Genomic DNA, 24,305 nt, shown 5'->3' with positions numbered 1-24,305 from the left:
GTGCCACAGAAAGGCTGTTCAGCGGGAGACGTGAATATAAATACGGAGACAGGGCACGAAAGAGAAAGCCGCCGGGGTCAGCGTGCACGTTGATGGAAGAACCCTGTATAGCTACCATAAAACTGATTTTAATGTCTTTAGAGGGGACGTTAAATCCATCTTGCCTCAAACAGCAGTACATATTGGATGATTATGCTGATCCAAGAGCAGTTTTAGATATATTTTGTGGAATATATGGTGTTTGACAGGTTATCTGTGCAAGATCAGCATATAAAGGTAATCTCCAACAAGGTGTGTTTGTATCTGAGATGCAGGAGTGGGTGGAGTGTTGGGAAGAAGTGCTGCAGTCTGCATGTTAAGGAGTTGGTGGTCAGCCAAAGGTGCAGTCTGAGTCATGGCTGGAGTAAAGGAGGGGGAGGAGTGAGCTGCAGGAACTGAAAGTCAGAATAAAGGGACAAAAATGAGCATAAAAAAGAAACAAGGGTTTTAGAATGAGATAAATTAACCGATAAACAGGTGGATGGAAGCCAGGGTTGTTATCACAGTGAGAGGGGTGATGTGACAGAAAAAGTGATGTTGCCCTAGTGTCACTATATCAGAAATATTCTACAGGCATTTTAAAGCTGCAAGACGACAGGCATGTCTGTGCAGCTGACAACAGAGGAAACCTCCATTGCTTTAGTGAGCTGGTGATTGTCTCTGAAGTTTGAGGATGAATCCATCTCGATTCAGGGAGAGAAACCGCAGATGAGTCTGACAGCTCTCACAGAGACGGAGAGAAAACCAGAGTGAATAGAGGAGAAGCATGTGCCACGTATAATCTACGCAGTGGTGGCATCGCTACGTGTGCAACGTAAACCGAGCCACATAGTTCAGATAAACCACAGGGTAGACTGGAGGGCTTCATTCATGTCTTGATCGTAATCCAAAGCAATTTATCTCTTGCTTATGTTTGTGCCACATTTCCTCCCTCATCAGATCCCTGTTATCGCACTGAACACATCCTCAAGCGTGGCACACATTCAAATGAACAGGATGTTACAGCTTAATCTCATCTTAAAATCACTTTCTTTTTACACACAGTATGACGCCCATTCATTTACTATGGAGGGGGGTCGGTAAAAGCATTATCAAGCCATAGTGTGGGCGAAGACGGTCTTCAATCCAAGCCAATTAGATCTTTATCTACCATTCATATCAGACATGATTTAGAATAATTTTCAACTGTGAACAGACAAAGACTTGTTTACATGTTGAGCTAATGACATTCAATATTAGCCGGCATATCACATGGTGGTAGATGTAATATGCCTATTTGGAAAAACTACCATTCATTGACCAATATTTGTGTCTCCATACACTCAGTTCCTTCCCAACAAACGCTGAAGTTGTTCATGAATCTCTTCAGACATAGTCCTGGTGTAGTCAGCTCCCAATCAACATAATCCGATGTGAAAAAGTCGTTGTTTTGGTCTCAGATCAATAATGAATCCAGAAGGGGACGTTTTACCAAAATAGAAAGAAATCTCCTGCTTTCAACAGATGGACTGTTGCAAAACAATTCCCATGGAAAGACAAAATTAAGCAGAGGCCTTAGATCTAAGGAGAGACGTTTGTGAAAAACAGAACAAACTCTCTCCTTTAAGCTATTCTCTCAACACATTTAAAAAGGCCCCCACTAAAATGAGTGAAATCAGTAAAGGGAGTTTAATGAGAGCTGAGCACTCGGTGTGGAAAAGGAATTTCAGCTATTCTCTCGAAAGAAAAAAGCACATGCAGTCATTCCTGAGACAAAATGGAGGTCAAGTGAAATTTTTTTTGTGTTTGCATGCCTGTGTGTGTGTATAAGGGGGGTTGGTGATGTCAACATTTGAGACCCGTGACCCAAACAAGCTTATTTGTCTAGATATGTTATCGATCCCAACCAGGGATGGCTGCTGTCTCAGAGGGCAAGTATGCATTTGTGAGCTGCATCTATAAGCTCCTGGGGTTTACAGCACTTAAATAGTGAACTGAAGTGTCGCAAGAGGAAAAACAAACAGACCCAAGGTCAAAAAGACAGACAGTAAGAGATGGCAAGAGAGAGGGACGAAGAAATAATGAAACAGACAGTAAATGTGGATGCAGAGAAGAGGGGAGGCACATCCATACTGTATAGGCGAAATAACAAATGTTATTTCGCCTATACAGTATGGATGTGCCTCCCGACTTTCTGTCTGCAGTCTTGTTGTCATGACTGCAGACAGAAAGTGACAGCACAGTGGAGAAGATGCAAGTGTGTTTTTAGTACCAAATACATAAAAATAAAACTGTATGTTATTAAAGGCAGAGATCACCCAAAAATGTAAAGTCTGTCACAGTCTAGTTTTCCCTTTATGTTGCAGATCTTGACATCTATTGCACTGTTTGTGAGCACAATGAGGGAAGCTTGTTCAAAGTGGTTTCTGTGTTCACAATTTCCTCTTTTAATGCTCATAACACACAACAGACTTCAATCTTTTAATAATGACTTCGGGTTGTTTCTCACCAAAACCTATCATATGGCTTTAGAAGACTTGGAACATGATGCACGAGTCACATAGACTATACGTATATGTTTACCAGAAAGTGGGTTATTGCGAGAAAACAGCATTCCCACTTACATGCACTGTATAAGCAGCATTCTCTTTACATGCGGCTCGTTCAGTAAGCAGCTTTCTCCACAGCAATGTAATTACCCTGCGACGCTTATGTAAATAACAAACATGGGATCTAAAGAAGACGTTGGTATTTTATTCTTCGATGCTTCGCTTTATTTCTAGATATTCCAGAGTTGTTGATGTGTTTGTTTCCTTCACAAACTATCGCGACCTGCAGCGGAATTGCACTGCAATAGTGGGGCTTCCCTCTTATGTAAAACTCTGGGATTTCCCCAATGTACGATCATATGTGAACATTAGGGACAGTTGATATTTTACATTGGTGTGTATAAATGGGTATAGTTTATAGTGTATGTGATTTTCCCACTGGACTCCCAGAAATGTTGAATTCTTTCTGCTGTGTTGACATTGTTTGGCTCCATCCTATAATGTTTATTATCCCAGACTGTTCCAACGCATGTGCACTCATCAAACGATTATGAGTTTACATGGCCACATTAAGCCGCGTTCTCTGTGAGAAACCTAGGTATGTTAAATTGCTTTCTCTCAATCCCTTAAATGCCGTAAGGAAATCAGTGTTCTTGTTTACATGACGTTTCAGAACACGCTTTCTGCTAAAATCCTGAAATAAACCGTTTTATTTTTTTCTTTTGATTTTTCTCCCCAATTTGTAATGCCAAATTCCCAATGCGCTCTAGGTCCTTGTGGTGGCGTAGTGACTCGCCTCAATCTGGGTGGCGGAGGACGAATCTCAGTTGCCTCCACGTCTGAGATCGTCAATCTGCGCATCTTATCGCATGACTTGTTGAGCACGTTACCGTGGAGACGTAGCGCGTGTGGAGGCTTCACGCTATTCTCCGTGGCGTCCACGCGCAACTCATCACGCACCCCACCGAGAGCGAGAACCACATTATAGTGACTGCAAGGAGGTTACCCCAACGGGACTCTACCCACCCTAGCAACCGGGCCAATTGGTTGCTTAGGAAGCCCGACTGGAGTCACTCAGCACGCTCTGGATTCAAACTTGCGACCATGAGGACATTGTGCGCATTGGGAATTGGGCATTCCAAATTGGGGAGGAAAAAATAAATAAATGCATGTAAACGTGGTCATAGACTACTTTTATGATACTTTTTGAGTCCTTTAAGCTTTGTGAGGCATTATCCACTGCAATTGTATAGAAAATAAAACTAGAGCTGTTGAAATTGACACGTTAACACACGATAACGGTGTCAAGTTGTGCTTCCGTCTTAACGGACAATTTGGATTAAGTGTCATTACGTGGACAGTGCCAAATCTCAAAGCAAAAGGTTTTCTGCGAGCGCTTTTCTTTTGGAGTTCAAAGTGGCGCACGATTACGTACATGCAGCTTCACGATTGCTATAGCACAGGGGATAGCCACAAATAATATTGTGGAGGATGAGGGTTTAAGAGATTTAATGCCCACTGCAATGAGTAAGCAACCTACTGTATAAGGACTAGCTCTTTCAATTAGTCAACCTCCCACTTACACTTTGGGAAACATTGAATTGATGCTATTTTAGTGCATTTATTGTGGAAGGCTACGTTTGGAAAATGTTGGTAAATCATTATTGTTACATATTGTTTTCTTTTCTAAAAATGAACTAAATGCATTTTGACAGGAATAGTATACATAGTCAAATTTAAGCACTTTTTAAATCTGTGATTAATCATAATTAATTATGAAAAATCACGCGCTTAATCGCTATTAAACATTAAATCGACTGACAGCACTAATTAAAACATTTCCTTTTGTGTTCAGCATAAAGAAAGATATACATGTTTGGAAAGACATAAGGATCAGTAAATTGACAATTTTAATTTTTGGGTGAACTATTCCTTTAATGCAGTTTATAACAAAAATATCAGCGGAGTGATTTGCTTAAAAATAAAAAAAAAGAGGAAAAGGTATTGTAGAAGGAAAGAAGTCTCACTAAATAATCACTAAATAATCAACACAGCATTTCCTGTTTAGTTGGCCATAGCCAGTGATGAGGGACTCTCTGAAGCACTGCATCAGACTAGAGACACCATCAACCCAGCTCTATTCTCCAAAAACCTCTAGAATAGGAAAACCTTCTGTATGTTACAAAGACTTTTACTTGATAAAAACTGTGTTCTCATGCTAAAAGGCTTGCCCGCTCTCTGATTGGATGAAAGATGGTAAACTAACAGAGCCTTTTTTGAAAGAACTTCAAGTAACAGAAGCTGATCCAAGCTTTACGCGTATTTTGAAGCTGGTGCATCTTATCTGACAGCTCCTCAAACAGCATTGCATGATGGGAACAAAAAGGCAGCCTGCCATATTAGCACTGGTGACCCTAATCATGGAGCATTCGCCATCTGCTATCATGATGCCTCTCCTCAGACAGCATGTTGCTGCTGTGCCGATGCACGCTACATTTGATTACGGAACCTCAAATGCTGATAACCTTGAGGATGATTTGAGATCCTCCTCAGTGAAGAGCAGACTAGTGCACTTCACAGAGTGGAGGAGTCAGTGTCTGAATATCAAACCAAATGAACAGCAGAGGATGATGAAAAAAGCCTGTGTTTGTATCTGTTATGAGAATGTGCAGCGAAAGGAGAGATTCCATTAGACCCTAGATGAAAATGGAGGGTCAGGATGAAAAAGGAAGAGCAGGATGATTGAAACGCACACCCACACAATTTTACAACTGCCATAAGCCTGCAGCACAAGGCCCATGTCACAGCATCAGCTAGTGCAATGAATTCATAAAATGCAAGAGGAAGAAATGGCAGTGGAAAGTGTGCTCAGTGATCATCTCAGTGTTCAACTAAACATGACTGTTCTCATGTTCTCATGTGAATAAGTAATGAAGACGGTCATGTGCAGGTTTTCTGGATGAATTGAGATGCTGCTACGTGCTGCTGCAGGCCTGCTGACAGCTGTACAGGGATGCACAATGAAAACACACCTCCCATGAGAGACAGGGTGTGAGGATAGAGAGAATAAGAGGAGGGCAGAGAGGTTTATGTCCACATATACACCATCAATATGACCCAAAAAGGGACACCTCATAAATATTTGAAAAGCATACACAAATGAAAGAACAACCCCCATACATTTCAATATGAGTGCTGGTCAATCATTTACGAAATGCCTCTATCATAAAGACTGAAAATTCAGCTTGATTTTGGCCGAAAATGGCGTGAAATGAATAAAAGAGCAAAACATACGCTGCATATTCTTGCGCACACAATTTGAACAAAACCACTACTAACGTCCGATGACATCATCTGTGGTGTGAACCAAAACTTTGAAGCCCCAAAAGAACATAAAGACAGCATATGAGTAATCCATACGACTCCAGTGGTTAAATTCATATCTTCAGAAGCGATATGATAGGCGTGAGAAACAGATCACTATTTAAGTCCTTTTTTTACTACCAATCTCTACTTTCATGCATATCACCACTTACTGGGCAGCGAGGAGAATTTATAGTAAAAAAAGACTTAAATATTGATCTGTTTCTCACCCACACCTATCATATCGATTCTGAAGACATGGATTAAAACACTGGAGTCCTATGGATTACTTTTATGATGCTTTAATGTGCTTTTTTGAGCTTTAAAATGTTGGTCACCATTCACTTGCATTGTATGGACCAACAGAGCTGAAATATATTTAATAAAATCTTAAAACAAGATTTATTATTTTTTTATATATTATAATATTAATATAATTTATATAGTTATACCAAACAATACGTAATTTAAAATTAGTATTTTTGAGTTTAGTTTTTCAGTCCAGGATGTCCTGAATATAAGGCCACATCCCCACTAATCCATTTTTGCTCGTAAACGCATTGATTTTGCTACGTTTACGCCATCCACACTGGAACAGCTTTTACCTCCACCAAAAACAGACTTTCAAAAACACTCTCAACAAGAGCACACTAAGAAAAATAATTAGGAAACTGAAAAGAGAGTTTTCAAACTTGAATGTTTTAGTGTGGACATGGCCTTATATCCCGGCCAAGAATTAAAAATGCTGTAATGTAAAAAACAGAGCACATTAAAAGTTCAACTCACCTTTCCAGTGACAGCAGACCACACTTTGAGCGTGTTGTCGTCTGAGCCGCTCACTATGCGGTTTCCACAGAACTGGAGACAGGTGATGACATGGTCGTCATGGCCTTTCAACACCTAGAAATAGACGCAGAATAGATTGAGAATTAATCATAAAAAGTGCAGAAATGTCAGTATGACGCACGGCTCAAGTGATGTGAGAGAATGATGTGAAAATGCTGATGTGGTGAATAAACCATCGAGTCGAACTACTCTGTAAAGTCTTCTCCAGCACATCCCAAAGACTTTCAATTGGGTTAAGGTCAGGACACTGTGGAGGCCAATTCATGTGTGCAAATGATTCCCCATGCTCCCTGAACCACTCTTTCACAATTTGAGCCTGATTAATCTTGGCATTGACGTCCTGGAATATGCCCGTGCCGTCAGGGAAGAAAAAACCACTGATGGGAAAACTTTGTCATTCAGTACATTCAGATAGTCATCTGACTTCATTTTATTGATGCATAACGTTGCTGAGCCTCGACCTGGCCAATTGAAACAACCCCAAATCATAACCATTATTTAAATCCAAATGACGACTTTTTTTGTGGCCAGGCTGTGAATAAGCTAACGCCTTGAGGATGCAAATGTCAATGATTTTAATTCCATTAAATCCCCGCTTTATTGGAGAGATACAGTGTTTTTTTTGGTCATCTGATCATCATTTCTTTTAAGTCTTTAACCATATTTAATCACCTTTTTTTATTTGCCAGTTCATATTTAAATGTTCCTATGGTGTGAGAAATTGATTTCTAAGTATAGAACATCTCACTGCAGGACATGTCAACTCTCCAAAAGTATTTCATGTCATGTTAGAGGGAACGGGAACGAGCTAGACTCGAACCTTTCCCCCCATGAACAACATGGCTCATTGCACTAGGTGCATTTGGGCTAACTACTGCACCGCAGCTCCAAGATGAAGAATTTAAGATATCTTATTACAGGCTGGTACATTAAGTATTTTCAATCATATTAGTTCCAGGTCTATGCCCTAGGGTGATGGGTATGTCTAAAAAGGAATTCCAATCTAGATGTGTAACAAAGACTTCAAGCACTGATTTAAGACTTGATGTTATGCCTTACAGTCACGAGGAACACAAGAAATGCAATGAATGTAGGTAAAAGGGGACAGTAGTGAAACATGGAGATAACAAGGAGTGAGAACAAGTGAACAAGATGTTGACCTTGGGTGATTTGAGGTCCCCTCTCCTCCAGTTGGTGTCTATTCTGTGTTGTCTGATGTAGGCACTCTTCCAAGGACTGTGGGTGAACCCTGGCTTGATAACTTTCCTTCTCTTTATGTGCAAGGGCTCAACAATACCTGCAAAACAGACAGTTAAGAAAAACCTGCGTTAAGAGAAATTGGTGGCACTAAAGATGACTACATCCTTGATCAACAAGTGGTTTAAAGCTAAAGTGAGTTATTTCTGCGCCACTGGAGACATCAAACAGAATAGAGGTTTTCTGAACACACCCCCTGCTTCCAATTGGTCAGGGCAAACAGATAGTCTGCCCCAAATCCATACCATTGGTAAAGCCAACACTGCTTTGGCTTATGAAGTTACAAACTTTGGTTTTAAGTTGAAAAGTTCAAATAAAGTGGTTGAGGGATGACTTTTAAATGACCTTCTTCTTTGCACTTCTCCCTCCAGAGCAGGTTGTCTTCTGCAAGAATGCGCCAGTTACGACACGTCTGAGCTGCTTGAAGCAGATCCTTTGGCTCCAGGAACGACAACACATGTAAGGCCAACTAGAGAAACAGAAAAAGACAGATGAGTCAGAAGAGAGTATGACTGAGGCCTTCATAGCAGTTCATAGTGTTCATAGCAATGGATGCACAGCAATTACGGCCTGAGAATTCTCAGGCTGTTTTGTTCTGTGTTCCACAGAGCATGTCCAAACAGTTCCATGATTCCTTGAAGTTATGTAATCTATCTCAAAGGTTGGCGATGGAGAACGGGATGTACAATCCAGTCACAGATTCGACAGGGTGTACAGTGTAGCCTGGAGGAGCTTTTTTATTTTCACACGCATTACAAAGTTCTACAGGTAGACAGACACACCCAGAGTTCTACTGCACTGACACACAAGAAAAACAACCTTTGGGGGGGGGCGGAGAGGAGGGAAAGAGGGAGACAAGATGACAGGTGATGAAGAACAAGAAGAGCAGGATGAAATAGTGATGGGAAAAAAGATGATGAAAGGGAGAGAGCTGCCATTAAAGAGAAACAGAGAGAGAGAGAGAGAGAGGGAGGGAGGTAAATGGGTGGGTGGGGGCGGGACAGTATAGTTCTCTTTGAATAGAAGCTGAGAGAGTTGTAATATCCTTCTCAATAGGTGTAAAAGAGGACAAAAAGGACACGTCTGTCAACTTCAGCACTTCCTGCTCTAAAACTGCCCCCTCAAATCTGAGAGACACAAACTGGAAGTGTGTGTGTTCAAACTGAAGCTAAGAGAAATGAAACAGTTTCAAGACAAGGGCTTTAGTAAATCTAAAAACATCCAAACACGAAAGACAGGTTCAACCCAATTAGTCCAGTTTGCTCTTGCTGGTAGATGCCATAACACTATTCATCAACGTTTTTGTGGTGCCACCAGTCAATCCGTGTTGATGTGATGTCAGAGTATTTAGTCAAATTGCATTTAAAACTTCAGTGTTCAGAACTGAATGCCTATGAGCAAAGATGGTAGCCGATCAACTGCTACAGAGACGAACAGGAAGGCTAACAGATGTCTTTCTCCAAGTATTATAGACCTCATTGTTTTTCAGCCAACACCATGAAAAGTTTCGCTTAAGTATTTAATTACCTTTAGACATATTGAGAAAAGGAATGCATTTGAGGATGTTTTTGAACACTGACACTAAAATGAGTGTCAGTTTTATGTTTGTGTTGGTGTGTTTGGGTTGTGTTTACCTCTCTAGGCAGCAGCGAGATGAAGTCTCTCTGAAATTGCGGTTCGATCACCTGCATCATGTGTTTCACCTGTGTGGGTTCACAGCTGTCAATCAACTCATCCAACGCAAGCAGCTTCTCTGGGCCGCTCCAGCTCTGTAGCACACACACAAAACACACGTCAAAACACGTGAACAAGAACTATAAAGCAGGTGTACACCAATAAGCGATGGGTTAATAGTTTGTGAGAGCTTGTCACCTTGATTAACCTCATGAGACCCTGAAACCTGTTTGAGTCAAAAGACTAGAGTCTCTAGTTCCATCCGATAAACCATTCTAAAAATTGCATCAATTTATCGCGAAACGGCACACTGCTAAACACAATGTCAATAGGACTAACTTTCCATAAAAATCCTACATTCACTGTGCATTATCACACCGAGAATCAATGGACGTATCCAAAAGCTCAAAAGTTTTGCTTTCAGAGGCTTTATACGGAGTTAGGATGAAAATAAGGTGCATTTCAAACTGTTCTGAGACCAGTGAAGACAGACAGCACACTGGAGGTCAAGTCATGCACTAATTAGGGAGCAAGAGAGCATGGGTGCATTCTATAGTTTTCTATGCAGCTAAGTGCATTCACTCCTAAAATTATATATATATTTTTTTGTTTGTTTATGAGGTGCTACTAGTTACAAATCAAAAAGGGAAATGAAAAAATGCACACAGCAGTCTTGCATGGATCTCAGGAGGTTAAAACACACACCATCCATTTACATTTGGATACACTTACATTTAACAAGGACTGGCAATGTTTTCACTGGGTTTACAGCATAAAGGTCCTTGAAATGCCAACTTTTGGCATGAACGTAGCCATGAAGCCTCTTGCGATTCAAATGAACAGCCTGACTTCATGACTTGGGGCTGTTGGACACTTCCCAGGGTGCACGGCCTCCATATTAAGCTGCGGTCAGCTGTATTTGGTTGAATGAATCACTGCACTGATCACATGGTGTTCAGAAGTTCATTTGCTCCCAGCGAGGCCGTGCTGCACCAGAGAGATTGTGCCAAAGTCATTCCGCTCTGGAAGCGCATCAAATGAGGGGAGGAGGATTGCTTAGGGATGCACATGCAAACTATACGGAGACAAAGCACCGGTGATACACTGCTGAAAAAAATGGCTGCTGGTATGTCTACGTGTGTGTTTATGCACATCCGTTTAAGTTGTTAAGCTTTGCACAGGGTTCCCACACTTTGACCAATTTGAGAATTTCCATTTTCAAGATTACTCAATCAAAGATTTCTTTATATGGAAGCAATTTAATAGTGATTTCTGGGGAGATCTGAATTTGTATGTCATGTATGATGCCTTAAAATTAATAGACGGCAGATTATAGGCCTACTTGTTGTCCGCATGTCAACTGGATGATTGCCAGTTTTTACAAATAAATCACACTTACTTAGATGCACCTGGCAGTAAACATCAATCATTTAAATAGTTTCTTTGGGTTAAAACAGCATTTCACCATGTGTGTCATCTTCCACTTTAATGTATAATAGTATCTGAGCGAGGCAATTATCAGGGCAAAGTTTTCCAAGTTCATGTTGAGCTATGTGCTGTTCAGCTCACTCCCAGAGTTTTAAAGTGCTCAACTCAAGTCCGAAGAGACAACATTAAAGTATTTTAATGTAATTGTTTTCACTATTGCAGCATGTTAATCTAGTGTATTTTATACATATAGGACAGTTGTAGACGCCATGACATCTTCATCTCTATTTTTTTCATTTACATAGCATTCGGTCGCCAGTGAGGCATTGAGCACTCAAACCGTGAGGATATACACTAACGGTCAAAGTTTTGAAACACTTACTCATTCTTTATTATAATTTTTTTTTTTTAACATTTTAGAATAATAGTAAAGTCAACAAAACTATGGAATAACATCAATGGAACTATGGGAATTATGTTGTGACTAAACAAAATCCAAAATAAATCAAAACTGTTATATTTTAGCATCGTCAAAGTAGTCACCCTTTGCCTAGACTCTGGGCTGGAAATGTTTCTTTATTTGAACATTTCAAAGTGGATCTCAATACATACCTGGAGATGAAAGCAATAAGATCATTATCGTTGCTCATACTCTGGACAATCCTGAACCTCTGGGTACTGTTCACAAGACTCTACACTGTCATTTAAGGGTTAAACTTCTGGCGCACCGAGTCACGTGACACGGCAGCGTGACATTGATTTCCATGAAGCGCTTCTACGGGCGCAATGCCAACCAAAGTGCCTCTGGTAAGAAACTTCTACGTTTTTGGATTGAAACCTGTTTGGTTGTAAAGAGTGGCATCTCTAGTTTAGTTTGATATGCCGTTTTAAAAAATCCGTTCATTTTTTGCACGTCAGCGTGCTGATAAAGATGATGTCCACATATGTGGATGTAGGGACATTATTCCCTCAAAAGTTGAAAAAAAAACATGTTTTTCAACATTAACACTAAATTCACTAAATTGGGAACAAGAGTGCATCCTATAGCTTTCTATGCAGCTTTTATTCACTCCTAAAATCTGACCAAAAGTTCAGTTTCAGGCTGCAGATGATGTTTGGATCACTCAACATGCTTGGCAGACATGGGACAATGATAATCAGTACATAGATTCAGAATTTATAATGCAAAATTTGATTTCAATATGGTTGGCAGTGACTGGATGATGCTGGACATTACTCTGAATCAGAATTATTAATATAGCTTTACAGAAAATCAGCTGTAATGTTTGTAACGTCTCAAAAACATGAATAATCAACACTCTTGGGGGCCTGGGTAGCTCAGTGGTAAAATACGCTGGCTACCACCCCTGAAGTTCACTAGCTCACTAGTTTGAATCCCAGGGCGTGCTGAGTGACTCCAGCCAGGTCTCCTAAGCAACCAAATTGGCCCGGTTGCTAGGGAGGGTAGAGTCACATGGGGTAACCTCCTTGTGGTCGCTATAACGTGGTTTGTTCTCGGTGGGGCGCGTAGTGAGTTGAGCGTGGTTGCCGCGTTGGATGGCGTGAAGCCTCCACACACGCTATGTCTCCGTGGCAACGCACTCAACAAGCCACGTGATAAGATGCGCAGGTTGACGGTCTCAGACGCGGAGGCAACTGGGATTTGTCCTCCGCCACCCAGACTGAGGCGAATCACTACGTGACCACGAGGGTGTAAAAGCACATTGGGAATTGGGAATTCCAAATTGGGAGAAAAAGGGGAAAAATCCAAAAGAAATAAATAATCAACACTCCTGGACACATAATAAACTATTTGATGAAAAAATCTGTTTATTAGGTGCTACTAGTTACAAATCGTGAAAAATGAAAAATGCACACAGCAGTCACACGAGGGTCTCAGCAGGTTTTTTGTGACATACTACACACCCCTGTCTTGTTCTAATTATTTACTGTGTATATGTACTCTTGTTTGTACTATATTCTTGCATTCCTTTTAATACAGAAAATACTAATACTTTTGTGAAGTGCTGCCTACTCACATACATACCCTCCTTTAAAATCATAAAGTGCATCAAATAACATGACACCATTTTTCTTCGTTTCATCATCCCAGAGTATTGATTGGAAGGTGAGGTAGGTCTGTCTAGATGAAGTATTTAAGATGAATTGTACATAAATCATTATAATGGGCACTGCCATTGAAATAGACTGCAACGGAAGTTGTTTTACACTACAAAGCAAATATTTCGCTGTGTGGAAGTGTGATAAATGCCTATTAGTGTACAAATGTCTCCAATACGACCCTCAATAGAGGCCAATGATAGCACACTTTAGATTTGACTCATTTCCATGACTGGAAATAACCATTTTTAAATCCCCAGATATTTTCAAGGTTTAAATTTAATCTGAACTTGTAGTGAAACTGCCACTTACTACAACTCGTACTGATGGAATGAAAATGGTTACAGTTCTGACTGTTTCAAGGATTCAATTCTATATACATAAAAGAAACTGCTGCGGAAATACATCACCACAGGTGCAGAAAAGAGACACATTTAATGCGAACACATCAGTGTTCAAGCGACACTGAACGATCTGCTGACTCAGAGATGTAGAGTGCAATTTGCACCTTCGCACATACGCCTTACAATAACTTAAGACAGAAAACAAATGATCAAGAACTGACTGAGCAGGCAAGAAATCGTCTTGTGACTCTCGTCGGTGACGTCATAACATGTACTTTCCCGCTGTACTTGGATTAAGGGAGCTTTTTAGTTAACCGAAATGTAGCATGACATTGAATATGAATTAGGAAAAAGCAAGAAAATATCTTGGGCCAAACTTTCAGCATTACAAGGAATCTTCTTCATCCTTTCAGTCAACACGGGTATCTGCTATTTCATGCCAGAGCAGCTTTGTTAAAGCCTGAGGACTGAACAAGCCTGTAATTATCTGCAAGGCAGAGCAAACACTGACTGGGGTGGAGCCTCTACATTCTGCTAAGAACTGAATTGTTGTTCTTCAGAGATGGGTGAGAGAAAATTCTGAACTGATGTAAACTCATGGCTTGACAGCTATACGTCCTTAAATGTCTAGATTAAAATCAGTCAGATCTTAGTATGGAGAAGCTTATGCCTTAAAGCCAGACCGAATCTAATGCTATCCATTTTCATTAGCACCCGCCGCAGAAGTAATATGATGCTCTTTATAAAACAAAGTTCTGACTTCTGACTCCATTCGTTTGTAAGATAGCTGATGTCTACACACATCTGTGACTACCCATCAATTAAATCTTTTATCAATGCTCCAAGTTGCTTGCATGTTGATTGGCAACTATAAACAGCAAACAGTTACATAAATCTATATTACTTAAATGGTTTATTCTGATGATGATGATTATTATTTATTTAAATATAGAACATTGGTGAATTTTGGTGTTATATTGCTGTTTCTGTTGTCTACTAGAGGCTGGGCATTTCAGTGATGTTATTGGTAAATGGGGCTTTGCATTGCACCTTTACTCATGATAAAAATCACTGTAATGCACTGCTTTGAGTGGCTTATTGCTTCAGTAAGCTTGCAGAAGAAAAAAAAGACACCCAATGTCACATTCAGAACACAATACTGCATCAGTACACTGCATTTTACCATGCTTTTGTTTTGATTGCAGTTTCACATACATTAACAGTGGTGGCTGACCTGGTTAATTGCCTCTGTTTTGCATCAAGCAGAATCAGAACGTTTGGTTGAACTCACCTGAAAGGTGCGGAGCCACTCCTGCAGGCCCGTCGGAGGCTGGATGGAAGTGATACGCCGTCTCTGCTGACCCTGCCCATTGGCCGCTCGCAAGTCCCCAAACGTGGTGGGGGTGGCTGGGTACAGCAGTCCGGTAGGACTGTTCAGGGATAGTGAAGGTGATGGAGAAAAATATGGAAAGAGCAGAGAAACCATTTAGAGACAGAATAAGATATAATCAAAATGCACTAAATGAAAACATCATTATAGCCAAAACCAAAATGGCGAGTGTGGACTGAACCAGTGCCAAATGAGCACAAGTCCCCTTATGCTGTGGTTTTGATCCATCATCAGGCAATACACCTGTATGTGTTTACCTCCATCACTATAGAGGTCGACCTAGAGTGGGTTTTGCCAATATGATAACTAAATCCCAGACGCAAGATTTGGTGCAAATGCTGAAACACAATGGGGACTCTTATTTTGAAATGACGGAGACTTGGCTCAGTTACAATGCATGCTCTCGCTTCAATTCAGAAATATAGATAAATATAGTCAATGATGAAAGATTTAGATCCCCAAGTGATGTCAGTGATTGTTTTTATTTAAACGTATAGTTCAGCCAAAATGTAAATTCTCTCATCATTTAGTCATCCTCATGCCATCCCAGATGTGTATGACTTTCACTGCTGAACTCAAATGAAGATTTTTAGATGAACTTCTCAGCTCTGTAGGTCCATACAATGCAAATGAATGGGTGCCAAAATTTTGAAGCTCCAAAAGTACAAATAGCCATTGTAAAAATAATCCATACGATTTCAATGGTCTGATTAATGTCTTCTGAAGCGAAATGCTGGGTGTAAGAAATAGATCAAAATTTTAAACTTTTTTTTTTGGACCTACTGAGCTGAAATAGGTCCAAAATTGAGGGTGAGTAAATGATGAGAGTGGATGAACTAATCCCACATTTTCTTTTCCACTTATGGTGAGAAAGGGACACGAAGAGACCAGAAAGAGAGAATTGCCCACATCAGCAGTCCTTATTGCAGCTTAATGTCTCTGGGGACCTGCGCTAATGATTCAGGCAATTCAGCACTCTTTCCTTCAATCTGCTTAGCTATAGATACCTTGTCCAGAGCAAGAGATGGACACATGATGAGGAGAGAGAGAGCAGAATACAGGTGATCACAGAGTGGGGTCTGTTTCATAATGGATTCATATTTAATGGGATTTGAGGTTGAGAGGAGCCAAGACGCTTCAGTTACCCAAAGCACACTGCAGTTTGGTTGGCAGTGTACTTTGCTAGCATGAACCAAGAGGACAATTGCAACAGGGATCCTGCATCTTGACATTAAGGCGTGAGTACACTTGCTGAGCTGGGGGTTTGTCGCCTTATCTAAGGCACATCTTAGGGTGTGGATGCAACATGTTCAAAGGAATTTTTTTAAACTGCAGTGCGTTATTTGTGCTCCGTTGGTGGTATCAAATGGAACTCTAAAATTAATAATTGTTTTTAAACTGGTTTTACAAAAAACATCTACCATTGTTCAGCCAAACATGTAGTCCTGCCACAAACTTGCACCGTTACTGTGTGAAAATTAATCCTACCAGCAACGTATCTAAAACATTTAAGTTTGCATGTGTGATGGTAGGAGATTTACCTTGGACAGGGCTTCTTTCCTGAAGGGAAATTTCGAACCTCAGGGCCATGGTCCAACTTTCTCTTCATCTGCAACAACAAGAGGGAGGGGTAACGGTTAGTTTGGGCTCGTAGAGTGCAGTACGTGCTAACAGAAAGCAACACGTAAAATTACAAAGGCACAACATCACTTCAGGCCAATAACAACACAGTCAACACCCTGCCAAGTAGCAATTTCACAGTAATGAGAGGGTGGGTGTCTACAGAGCATTTCCAGAACATTCCTAAACCTGTTCAAAACCACAGGGGCACCCCATCAGCACATAATGACACCATAGCTGAGAGTTATCGATCAACATGTGTTCATGTTCAGAGGTTACTTAACAATTTGTGTGTTGGTTATTATGCTAGTTTTCTCATCAAGAGATATAGGCAGTTGGAAGGAGGCCACTTTATAGTGATAGACGGCAAACACAAAGTCTGACAGCTGATGGGTTTTCAAAGAGGTTTGTGCCTCATGTGAGCTGGCAAGGGGGGCACTGGGCAAATACATCTGTGTGGGCGTGTCAGGCACTATGCTTTCACAGAGCACAAAACAACAGCCTTAATTTATATGGGCATCTCTTTCTATGTCACCCACCCCCTACACGGGCTGAAACAGCCCTAGTTTTGCCACATAGTTGGTGCCTGGCTACGGAGCATCTACTCTGGAAAAACAAGGGTTCAGTGTTCTCAACACAATGAGGTCTTAAACCACATTTGAATAAAACTATTTCAGGAGTGTACAGTGCTGCAAGCATTTACGCAGTTGGTGAATCAGACTGAACTTTCAGGCGGAGCTCAGTGATAGCCACTGCTCATTTGTTCAAGAGTCGTTAAGGATGTGTGCAGAATCTTTGTGGAAATACACCAAAGCACAGAGTGTTCATGGCACCTATTGGGTCCGAAAGGACTACATTTAAGCAGCAATATATTCGTTGGGCATTTTGAATTTTAGTCCTGAGATATTCAAAAGAAACAAAACAAATCACATGATCACATTTGCTGCAAAAGACCCAGGGTCGGCAAGCCAGGTGTTTGATGCACTCGAGTGAGCTTGATTTGGTATAAGTACTCGGAGCCAAAGGGGTGTTTGATAATGAAGCTCTGTCTGGGTTTCTGTTGGGGCCCCTCGCTGTTAGATGAATCGTAAATAAGGGGCGGAGAAAAACAGATCAAGCACTGCTGAAACGTCTATAAAACCCATCACAGATTGAGACGTGAATGGTAATATTAAGATGGGTGTTTATAGTGATCAACCGATAAGGTTTTTTATATAATGGCCGATGCTGATACCTAGTGAGCAGGGATATATATATATACAGTAAAAAATATCTGTAATTTGAATGGTAAAATTTTTATTTTATTTATTAACAGGAGTAAATGTAAAAATGTATAGGGGTGCACCGATCGATCGGCCACCGATTGAAATCGGCAGATCTTCATCTTAAATCAGTGATCGGTGATCGGCCGATCGTGCCTAGAATCAGGGCCGTTCTTTTTTGCAGAACGCAGGGAATCACATATACACTGGAGGGTGAATTGTTGGCAAATCGAAGTATTCATGAATTTAATCTTTCAGACATGCTGTTATTCAGATGAATATGCAGGTTTGTTTTTAAAAATGTGTAAGAATTAGCACCGAGAGGATAAAGAGACTGCAAACGGGTATAAAAATGAATTAAACAACAAATAAACATGCGTATACAAATCTGAGTATACGATGTAACGCGAGTCGTGACAATCAGATGCTGTATGGAGCGATCATGAGCACTTTAATATGCTCACTCGCAGTGTCAATCAAATATGAGGCTCTCCTGGTGCTCTCAATATCTCATAATCAGTCACTCATCTCAGCGCTATTCTGTGAGGATCCCAATTTAAATCAGATTAATGTTGGGCACAATAACACTTATAACAGACGTAACTGTTTAAACTTCAATAACGGCACCGCGTCTTCACGCATTTGCTTAATAATTAGTGATTTGTTTTACAGCAAAATGATTTCTCACTGGAACAGTTTTAGAGCTTGTAATGAATATATTTATTTTTGATTTTTGAACGTATCTCTGCTGTGTGTGATGCTCTCATGGATTTTACTGGTTGCCAGTGTGTCACAATGACCTTTTGACATTGACAACAGAACTATTCATAACTGTTTCAAAACAAATAAATATTAGCAATTCACAATTAATGTAATTAATGACATTTTAGTAACTTTATAAAAAGGTTCCATTCGTTAACATTAGTTAATGCATGAGGTATCATGAACAAACAATGAACAATATATATTTACAGCCTTTATAATGTTAATAAAATTACAGTTGTTCATTGTTAGTTCATAGTGCATTAACTAATGTTAACTAATACAACTTTTGAATTTAAAAATGTAATGGTATATGTTGCAACTAACATTAAGTTCGTTAGTTCATGTTAACTACAGTAATGTTGTTAAATAACATAATAACAACAAATGGAACCTTTATGTAAAGTGTTACTGTAATTTTACTGTGTGGGGCATAAACATATAACTGCACAATTTAACTTGCAAAAGTGTGGCAAAGGGCACTTTAAAAAAAAAAAAAAAAAAAATTAACAAAAAAATCGGTATGGGGCATCTTGGTTTAAAAAAATAAAAAATAAAAAAAATCGGCTTCAAATACAGTGCACTACTAAAAATGTAGATTTTGTTTAACAAGACAATACATGCACTTTTTACGGTACACTATTGGTAAAATGATGGTGAAAAACAATAATCAGGCGTTCTCATAAGTCCCTGCGTAACATTTCGTTATTTTTTATGGGAATCTATACATTGGGGTGTTCTGTGCTATATTTTATGTAGTTTAATGTTCACTGCATTATTTTAGTGTCAAATGTGTTACCCTGCACTGCACAAAATGTCATTTTTCACCATAATAATTGTATTTTAAATTACAATTGAATTACATTTTAACATAAAAAAATAAAAAACTTTAATTGGTTAATGGGTAGTTACCTTAAAATATATGGTCAAATTGTTTAAATATATTTTAAAAGGCAATACATGTAGTTTTATGGTAAAATGTTGTAAAAATTAAATTTTTTAGATGTAAAAAGTATGATTTTTCTTATATAATTAACGGTAAAAATGTATATTATGTTTAATAAGAGAGTACATTTTAACGGTAAATTATTGTTAAAATTATGGAAAAATAAAATAATCGGACGTTCCAAGAATTCCCTGCATAACACATTACATCAGTTATGTACTTCGGGATGTTCTGTGTTATATTTGATGTAGTTTAATTTATTGCATTATTTTAATTACACATTCATATTTCATGTGGCCTATTGTAGTTACGAAGATGATTACATTTTAAAGTGCAAACATTCTTTTATAATTCCAGAAGGTTAGTTTATCAAGTTTATATAATTTAACAATATAAACGGTAGTGAATCATAAAACACACAGGCATCAAAATTACATCCCGTAAAGCCTGAAACATGGTTACCGTATTTTATTTATTTTTTACAGTAAATTTCTGGCAACCACAGCTGCTGGTATTTTTCCGGTTTTTAAAAAAAAAATTTACGGTGATGTCACAATTTATTATGATAACAGATGAAATTTACATAAATTTGCTAAATATTTAATGCACTTTTATTAAGTATTAGATGTACTAAAAATATCACAAAGAAAATAATTTAGTAAAAACAGAAAAAATAAAAATCTTGTGCATTTTAGAAGTGTGGGCTGTTTGTGAATTAAATCTTAATTTCTTTTGTTTAGTCAAGATTTCCACATATTTACAGATGGTATTTGATCGATGTTTTCTTACTATTTGCCTTTTTTATGATAAGACAAAGTTTTAAGCAACTGCTGATAAAAGAGAGGGAGAACGAAACATGCGAGCACTTTAAACATCATGAGCGCATTGGTGTCTGCTGAGCCTGGGTACTCTTTAAATGACTCTCTGTTGCACACTGGTCTATTGTTGCAGTAACATGATTGCACCTAACAATAAAACTAACTGATTTGTCTTTGCATGTCTCAGGCAGCTCCTTCCCATGCAAGACGGCAATTCTCGGCGATGTCACATCATTCAAAACGAATCGGACCAATGGGAAAATGTATCGCCGGTTGCCAATAATTTAAAAATACCAAATATCGTCCAGTTTATTGACCTCGGTGATGCATCAGTAAAACACTAGTGTGCACAGAATAATTTTAGTCCCTTATGAAAATTCAAACCAAAGACCATTAAGGCTAAATTTCCTTTAATTTAGGGTAAAACAGACAAATAATTTGAGTAAAAATAAATTAATATAAAAAGTGAACTGAAAGTCATTTTCAGAACAGAGGTGTATTTTTGGCTAGGATCAGTTTTGACCCACCCGCAGTCGATGGATTTCTCTGCCATCTCACTACAAAGGTAGTCAAAACAATAGGACAGGCAGGACGTGCACATGTGAGCGATTGTGTGTGACTCTGAAGACATGATGGGAAGACTTGATACTAAAAGTTTGCATGACAGTGTTTATGCCTCTGATTCAGAGGTTAAGAGCCTGTGTTTTTGGGTACACGCAGTATACGCTCTTGAAAGTATCTCAAGGTTCACTCAAGACTCTCAGGTTACTCCACGAGAATGGGTAACATAAAACATGCAGGGAACGCCACATTTGCTAATCGCTATTACTACGTAAACCTGTCTAGCCTCATTGGTCTCACACTAAAGAGTCCTTGCCACAGACTAAACACAAAAGAGTAAGAGCAAGAAAGTAAAAGCAAGAACAAGCATTCGTTTCACTTTAAAACATTTCACAGAGTGGATTATACTGCCACTTTTCTCTCCGGTTCAATGTAAGAAACTGATTTTAGGTGAGTCACTGTGTAATCATTTTCCACAGAGAACAAATGGATTGGTCTGTAGTTAACAGGGGTGCTTGTATTCAAGGAAACCAATCCAGTCTTGGCAAATTACCTGTTTCAGTGAATCAATCCTGCTTGTGATTTATGAATGAATAACTCTACATTTTGGAAACCAGCTGTATTAGTCATAACAGTGCATTTAGCCATGGTGACGTGCTGTATTGTAGAAATATGTGCACTGAATGTCAAAAAGTAAATGGAAGAGAAATATGACAGCATGCTCTGACGCATCTTTACGAGTCGACATCTAATTAAAATATCAAATAATGAAGGACACTTAATAAGAAGACAATCATGCAGGTTAAAGGCCAAGACGAATGCTGCAGTTACATTGCAATCACTTGTCCATCTGATAACATCAAATATCCTTCACGAGTTTCTTTTAATGACAATTAACAAGATCACTGGGGGCATCCGTCAACGTCACTGCCGCTTACTGGGTGTAGTTCTGATCAGAGGACACCCTGAAAACTGCAGCGACCGCGAGCATCCAATGGGCTCTCCACGTTAAAAGTTCAGAATTTGGGTGATCTTGTGTCTTTTGGAAATCATCAAAGTGCGAGATTTGTGACTGATGTCCTCAGTTTCCCCTCTCCACAGCAATGACACAGTGACCCAATCACTGACGGGTGGTGTGATGCCGCCAGCCGGTGGAGGATACACACCCTTCAACAGGCAGCGCAAAAGACAACCAAAGCTTTGGCACACTGAAACGACTCCGTTAGACACACATCCATTTCTCTATTTCACATATCACGACACTGAAGCCATTAAACAAGAGACACAGGGGACATTTGGGACTGTCGGTTCCACCTTGACATGGGAAGAATAAAGTAACGGAGTCAAACCGCAAAGCACAAATTAATATTACCAAAAGGTTTACACCGAATGGTGCAGGAACATGAGGATATCCAATAACATCCTTCCATGCTCATCTGAACCATCAAATCATAGCCAAGCGTACACCAAAGCGGTTAACTCTTATACATATGAGCTCTCCGGCTCTTTAAACAAATATGAATAAAGAATGTGCAGTGAAACTGATGTGAGTCTTAGTGTTTGAGTCTATAGGGAGCGCAGGTGCAGTATCTCTGTGTTAGGATGGACAGATGGTGGAGAAATAATGATGAACCCATCCCATAATCATGTGCATAGCAACCATCTCTAGGTATGAGATTAATTTGGAAAGAAACTCCAAAAGCAGGCTCATGTGAATTAATGTCACGGAAGGTGATTCTCTATATCAGCTGGAGATTTTTCCGCAGTGGCTGTAAGAACGTCCGCGCATTTCACCGACGCACCCTCATACTGCAAACGCGCGACGCGACGCGACAATATAGAACGCTCAACGCGTTGAACTTAATCTACACTGCAAGAGCGCATCGTATTTAAATATTACGAATCGACGTCGGGCGTCTTTGATCTATAATATGTCGCGTCGGTGGGGTGTTCCCGTATAGTTATAAAAGCCGCAATGGCGTTTACTCACTTTATAGAAGATCATCTTTAAAGTGCCGTAGAAACCCATGATGATAATGATGAGGAGGAGGATAATCCGGCTGTGATTTCACTGAGAGTCGATGAAGAATAGATCTAAATATATCTCCTCGTTAATGGCTCTATTAATCCCGGTTAGATCCGACAGGGACATGCTCATCCACGGACGGATGCATATGGAGCTGAAACCGAAGAGAAGAATCCAGCGATCCGCCCGTCTGTCTCATTGAGCGTCCTCTGAGCGGACTGACTGAGCCAACAGAAGGAGAGAGACTGGATGGATGAAGAGAGAGAGAGAGAGAGAGAGAGAGAGAGAGAACGAGGGAGCGAGGGAGAGAGAGAGAGAGAGAGAGAGATGAAGCGAGAGAGCGAGAGAGAGAGAGAGAGAGAGAGAGAGAGAGAGGGGGGGGGGGGGGAATGAAGCGAGAGAGTGAGAGAGACTGAGAGAGAGACAGAGAGAGAGAGCTGCACACCCTCAGAAACCAATCACTGCCTTAATGTACTTCAGTCATAGTATTTTTTTGTCTTGTTAAATGCTTATTTTATTTTATATTGTATAGTGTATATTGTTATTATAGTTTTTATTTTATTTTATTCATTATCTGGCACCTTATTTTAATTTTATTTTTTATTTGTTACTGTTTTATTATTATTATTTGTCTTGTCATTATCTGTTTTGTGTATTAATGCTTTAGCAATATTGTATGTAAACACAATCATGCCAATAAAGTACTTTAAATAGAGAGAGACAGTGAGAGAGACAGAGAGAGAGAGAGAGAGAGACAGTGAGAGAGAGAGAGAGAGAGTGTGAGAGAGAGAGAGAGAGAGAGAGAGAGAGAGACAGAGAGAGAGAGAGAGAGAGAGTGAGAGAGAGAGAGAGAGAGAGAGAGACAGTGAGAGAGAGAGAGAGAGAGACAGTGAGAGAGAGAGAGAGAGAGAGAGAGACAGAGAGAGAGAGAGAGAGTGTGAGAGAGAGAGAGAGAGAGAGACAGTGAGAGAGAGAGAGAGAGAGAGAGACAGTGAGAGAGAGACAGAGAGAGAGAGAGAGAGAGAGTGAGAGAGACAGTGAGAGAGAGAGACAGAGAGAGAGAGAGAGTGTGAGAGAGAGACAGAGAGAGAGAGAGTGTGAGAGAGAGACAGTGAGAGAGAGAGAGAGTGTGAGAGAGACAGTAAGAGAGAGTGTGAGAGAGAGACAGTGAGAGAGAATGTGAGAGAGACAGTGAGAGAGAGAGAGAGACAGAGAGAGAGTGTGAGAGAGACAGTGAGAGAGAGACCCTCTTCCAAGCTGGATTAGTCATTTAATAATTAAATAATAATAATAATAGTAATAGTAGTAATAATAATTAAT

General features: G+C 39.8%; 1 protein-coding gene across 5 annotated transcripts in view; it reads right to left on the bottom strand.

Moving 5' to 3' along the window:
• The window catches only part of LOC127445159 (F-box/WD repeat-containing protein 7-like), a 196,506-nt gene that overhangs the window by 10,529 nt on the left and 161,672 nt on the right, over positions 1-24,305 (bottom strand). For 4 of the 5 annotated variants that reach the window (XM_051705021.1, XM_051705022.1, XM_051705020.1 and 1 more), the window contains 6 exons: positions 16,532-16,599; positions 14,892-15,030; positions 9,668-9,802; positions 8,379-8,502; positions 7,937-8,073; positions 6,717-6,830 (listed from right to left, as the gene is read on the bottom strand). In XM_051705021.1, the coding sequence (XP_051560981.1) occupies positions 6,717-6,830; positions 7,937-8,073; positions 8,379-8,502; positions 9,668-9,802; positions 14,892-15,030; positions 16,532-16,599 (717 nt within the window). Of the gene's footprint in view, positions 1-6,716; positions 6,831-7,936; positions 8,074-8,378; positions 8,503-9,667; positions 9,803-14,891; positions 15,031-16,531; positions 16,600-22,949; positions 23,208-24,305 lie in introns of those variants that run through there. The other variant, XM_051705024.1, reaches the window with a different exon arrangement.

This window comes from Myxocyprinus asiaticus, chromosome 8 (assembly GCF_019703515.2).
Source record: "Myxocyprinus asiaticus isolate MX2 ecotype Aquarium Trade chromosome 8, UBuf_Myxa_2, whole genome shotgun sequence".
NCBI classification, from domain to species: Eukaryota; Metazoa; Chordata; class Actinopteri; order Cypriniformes; family Catostomidae; genus Myxocyprinus; species Myxocyprinus asiaticus.
Note: the sequence above shows the minus strand (reverse complement) of the source record. Positions and strands in the feature narration are given on the sequence as shown.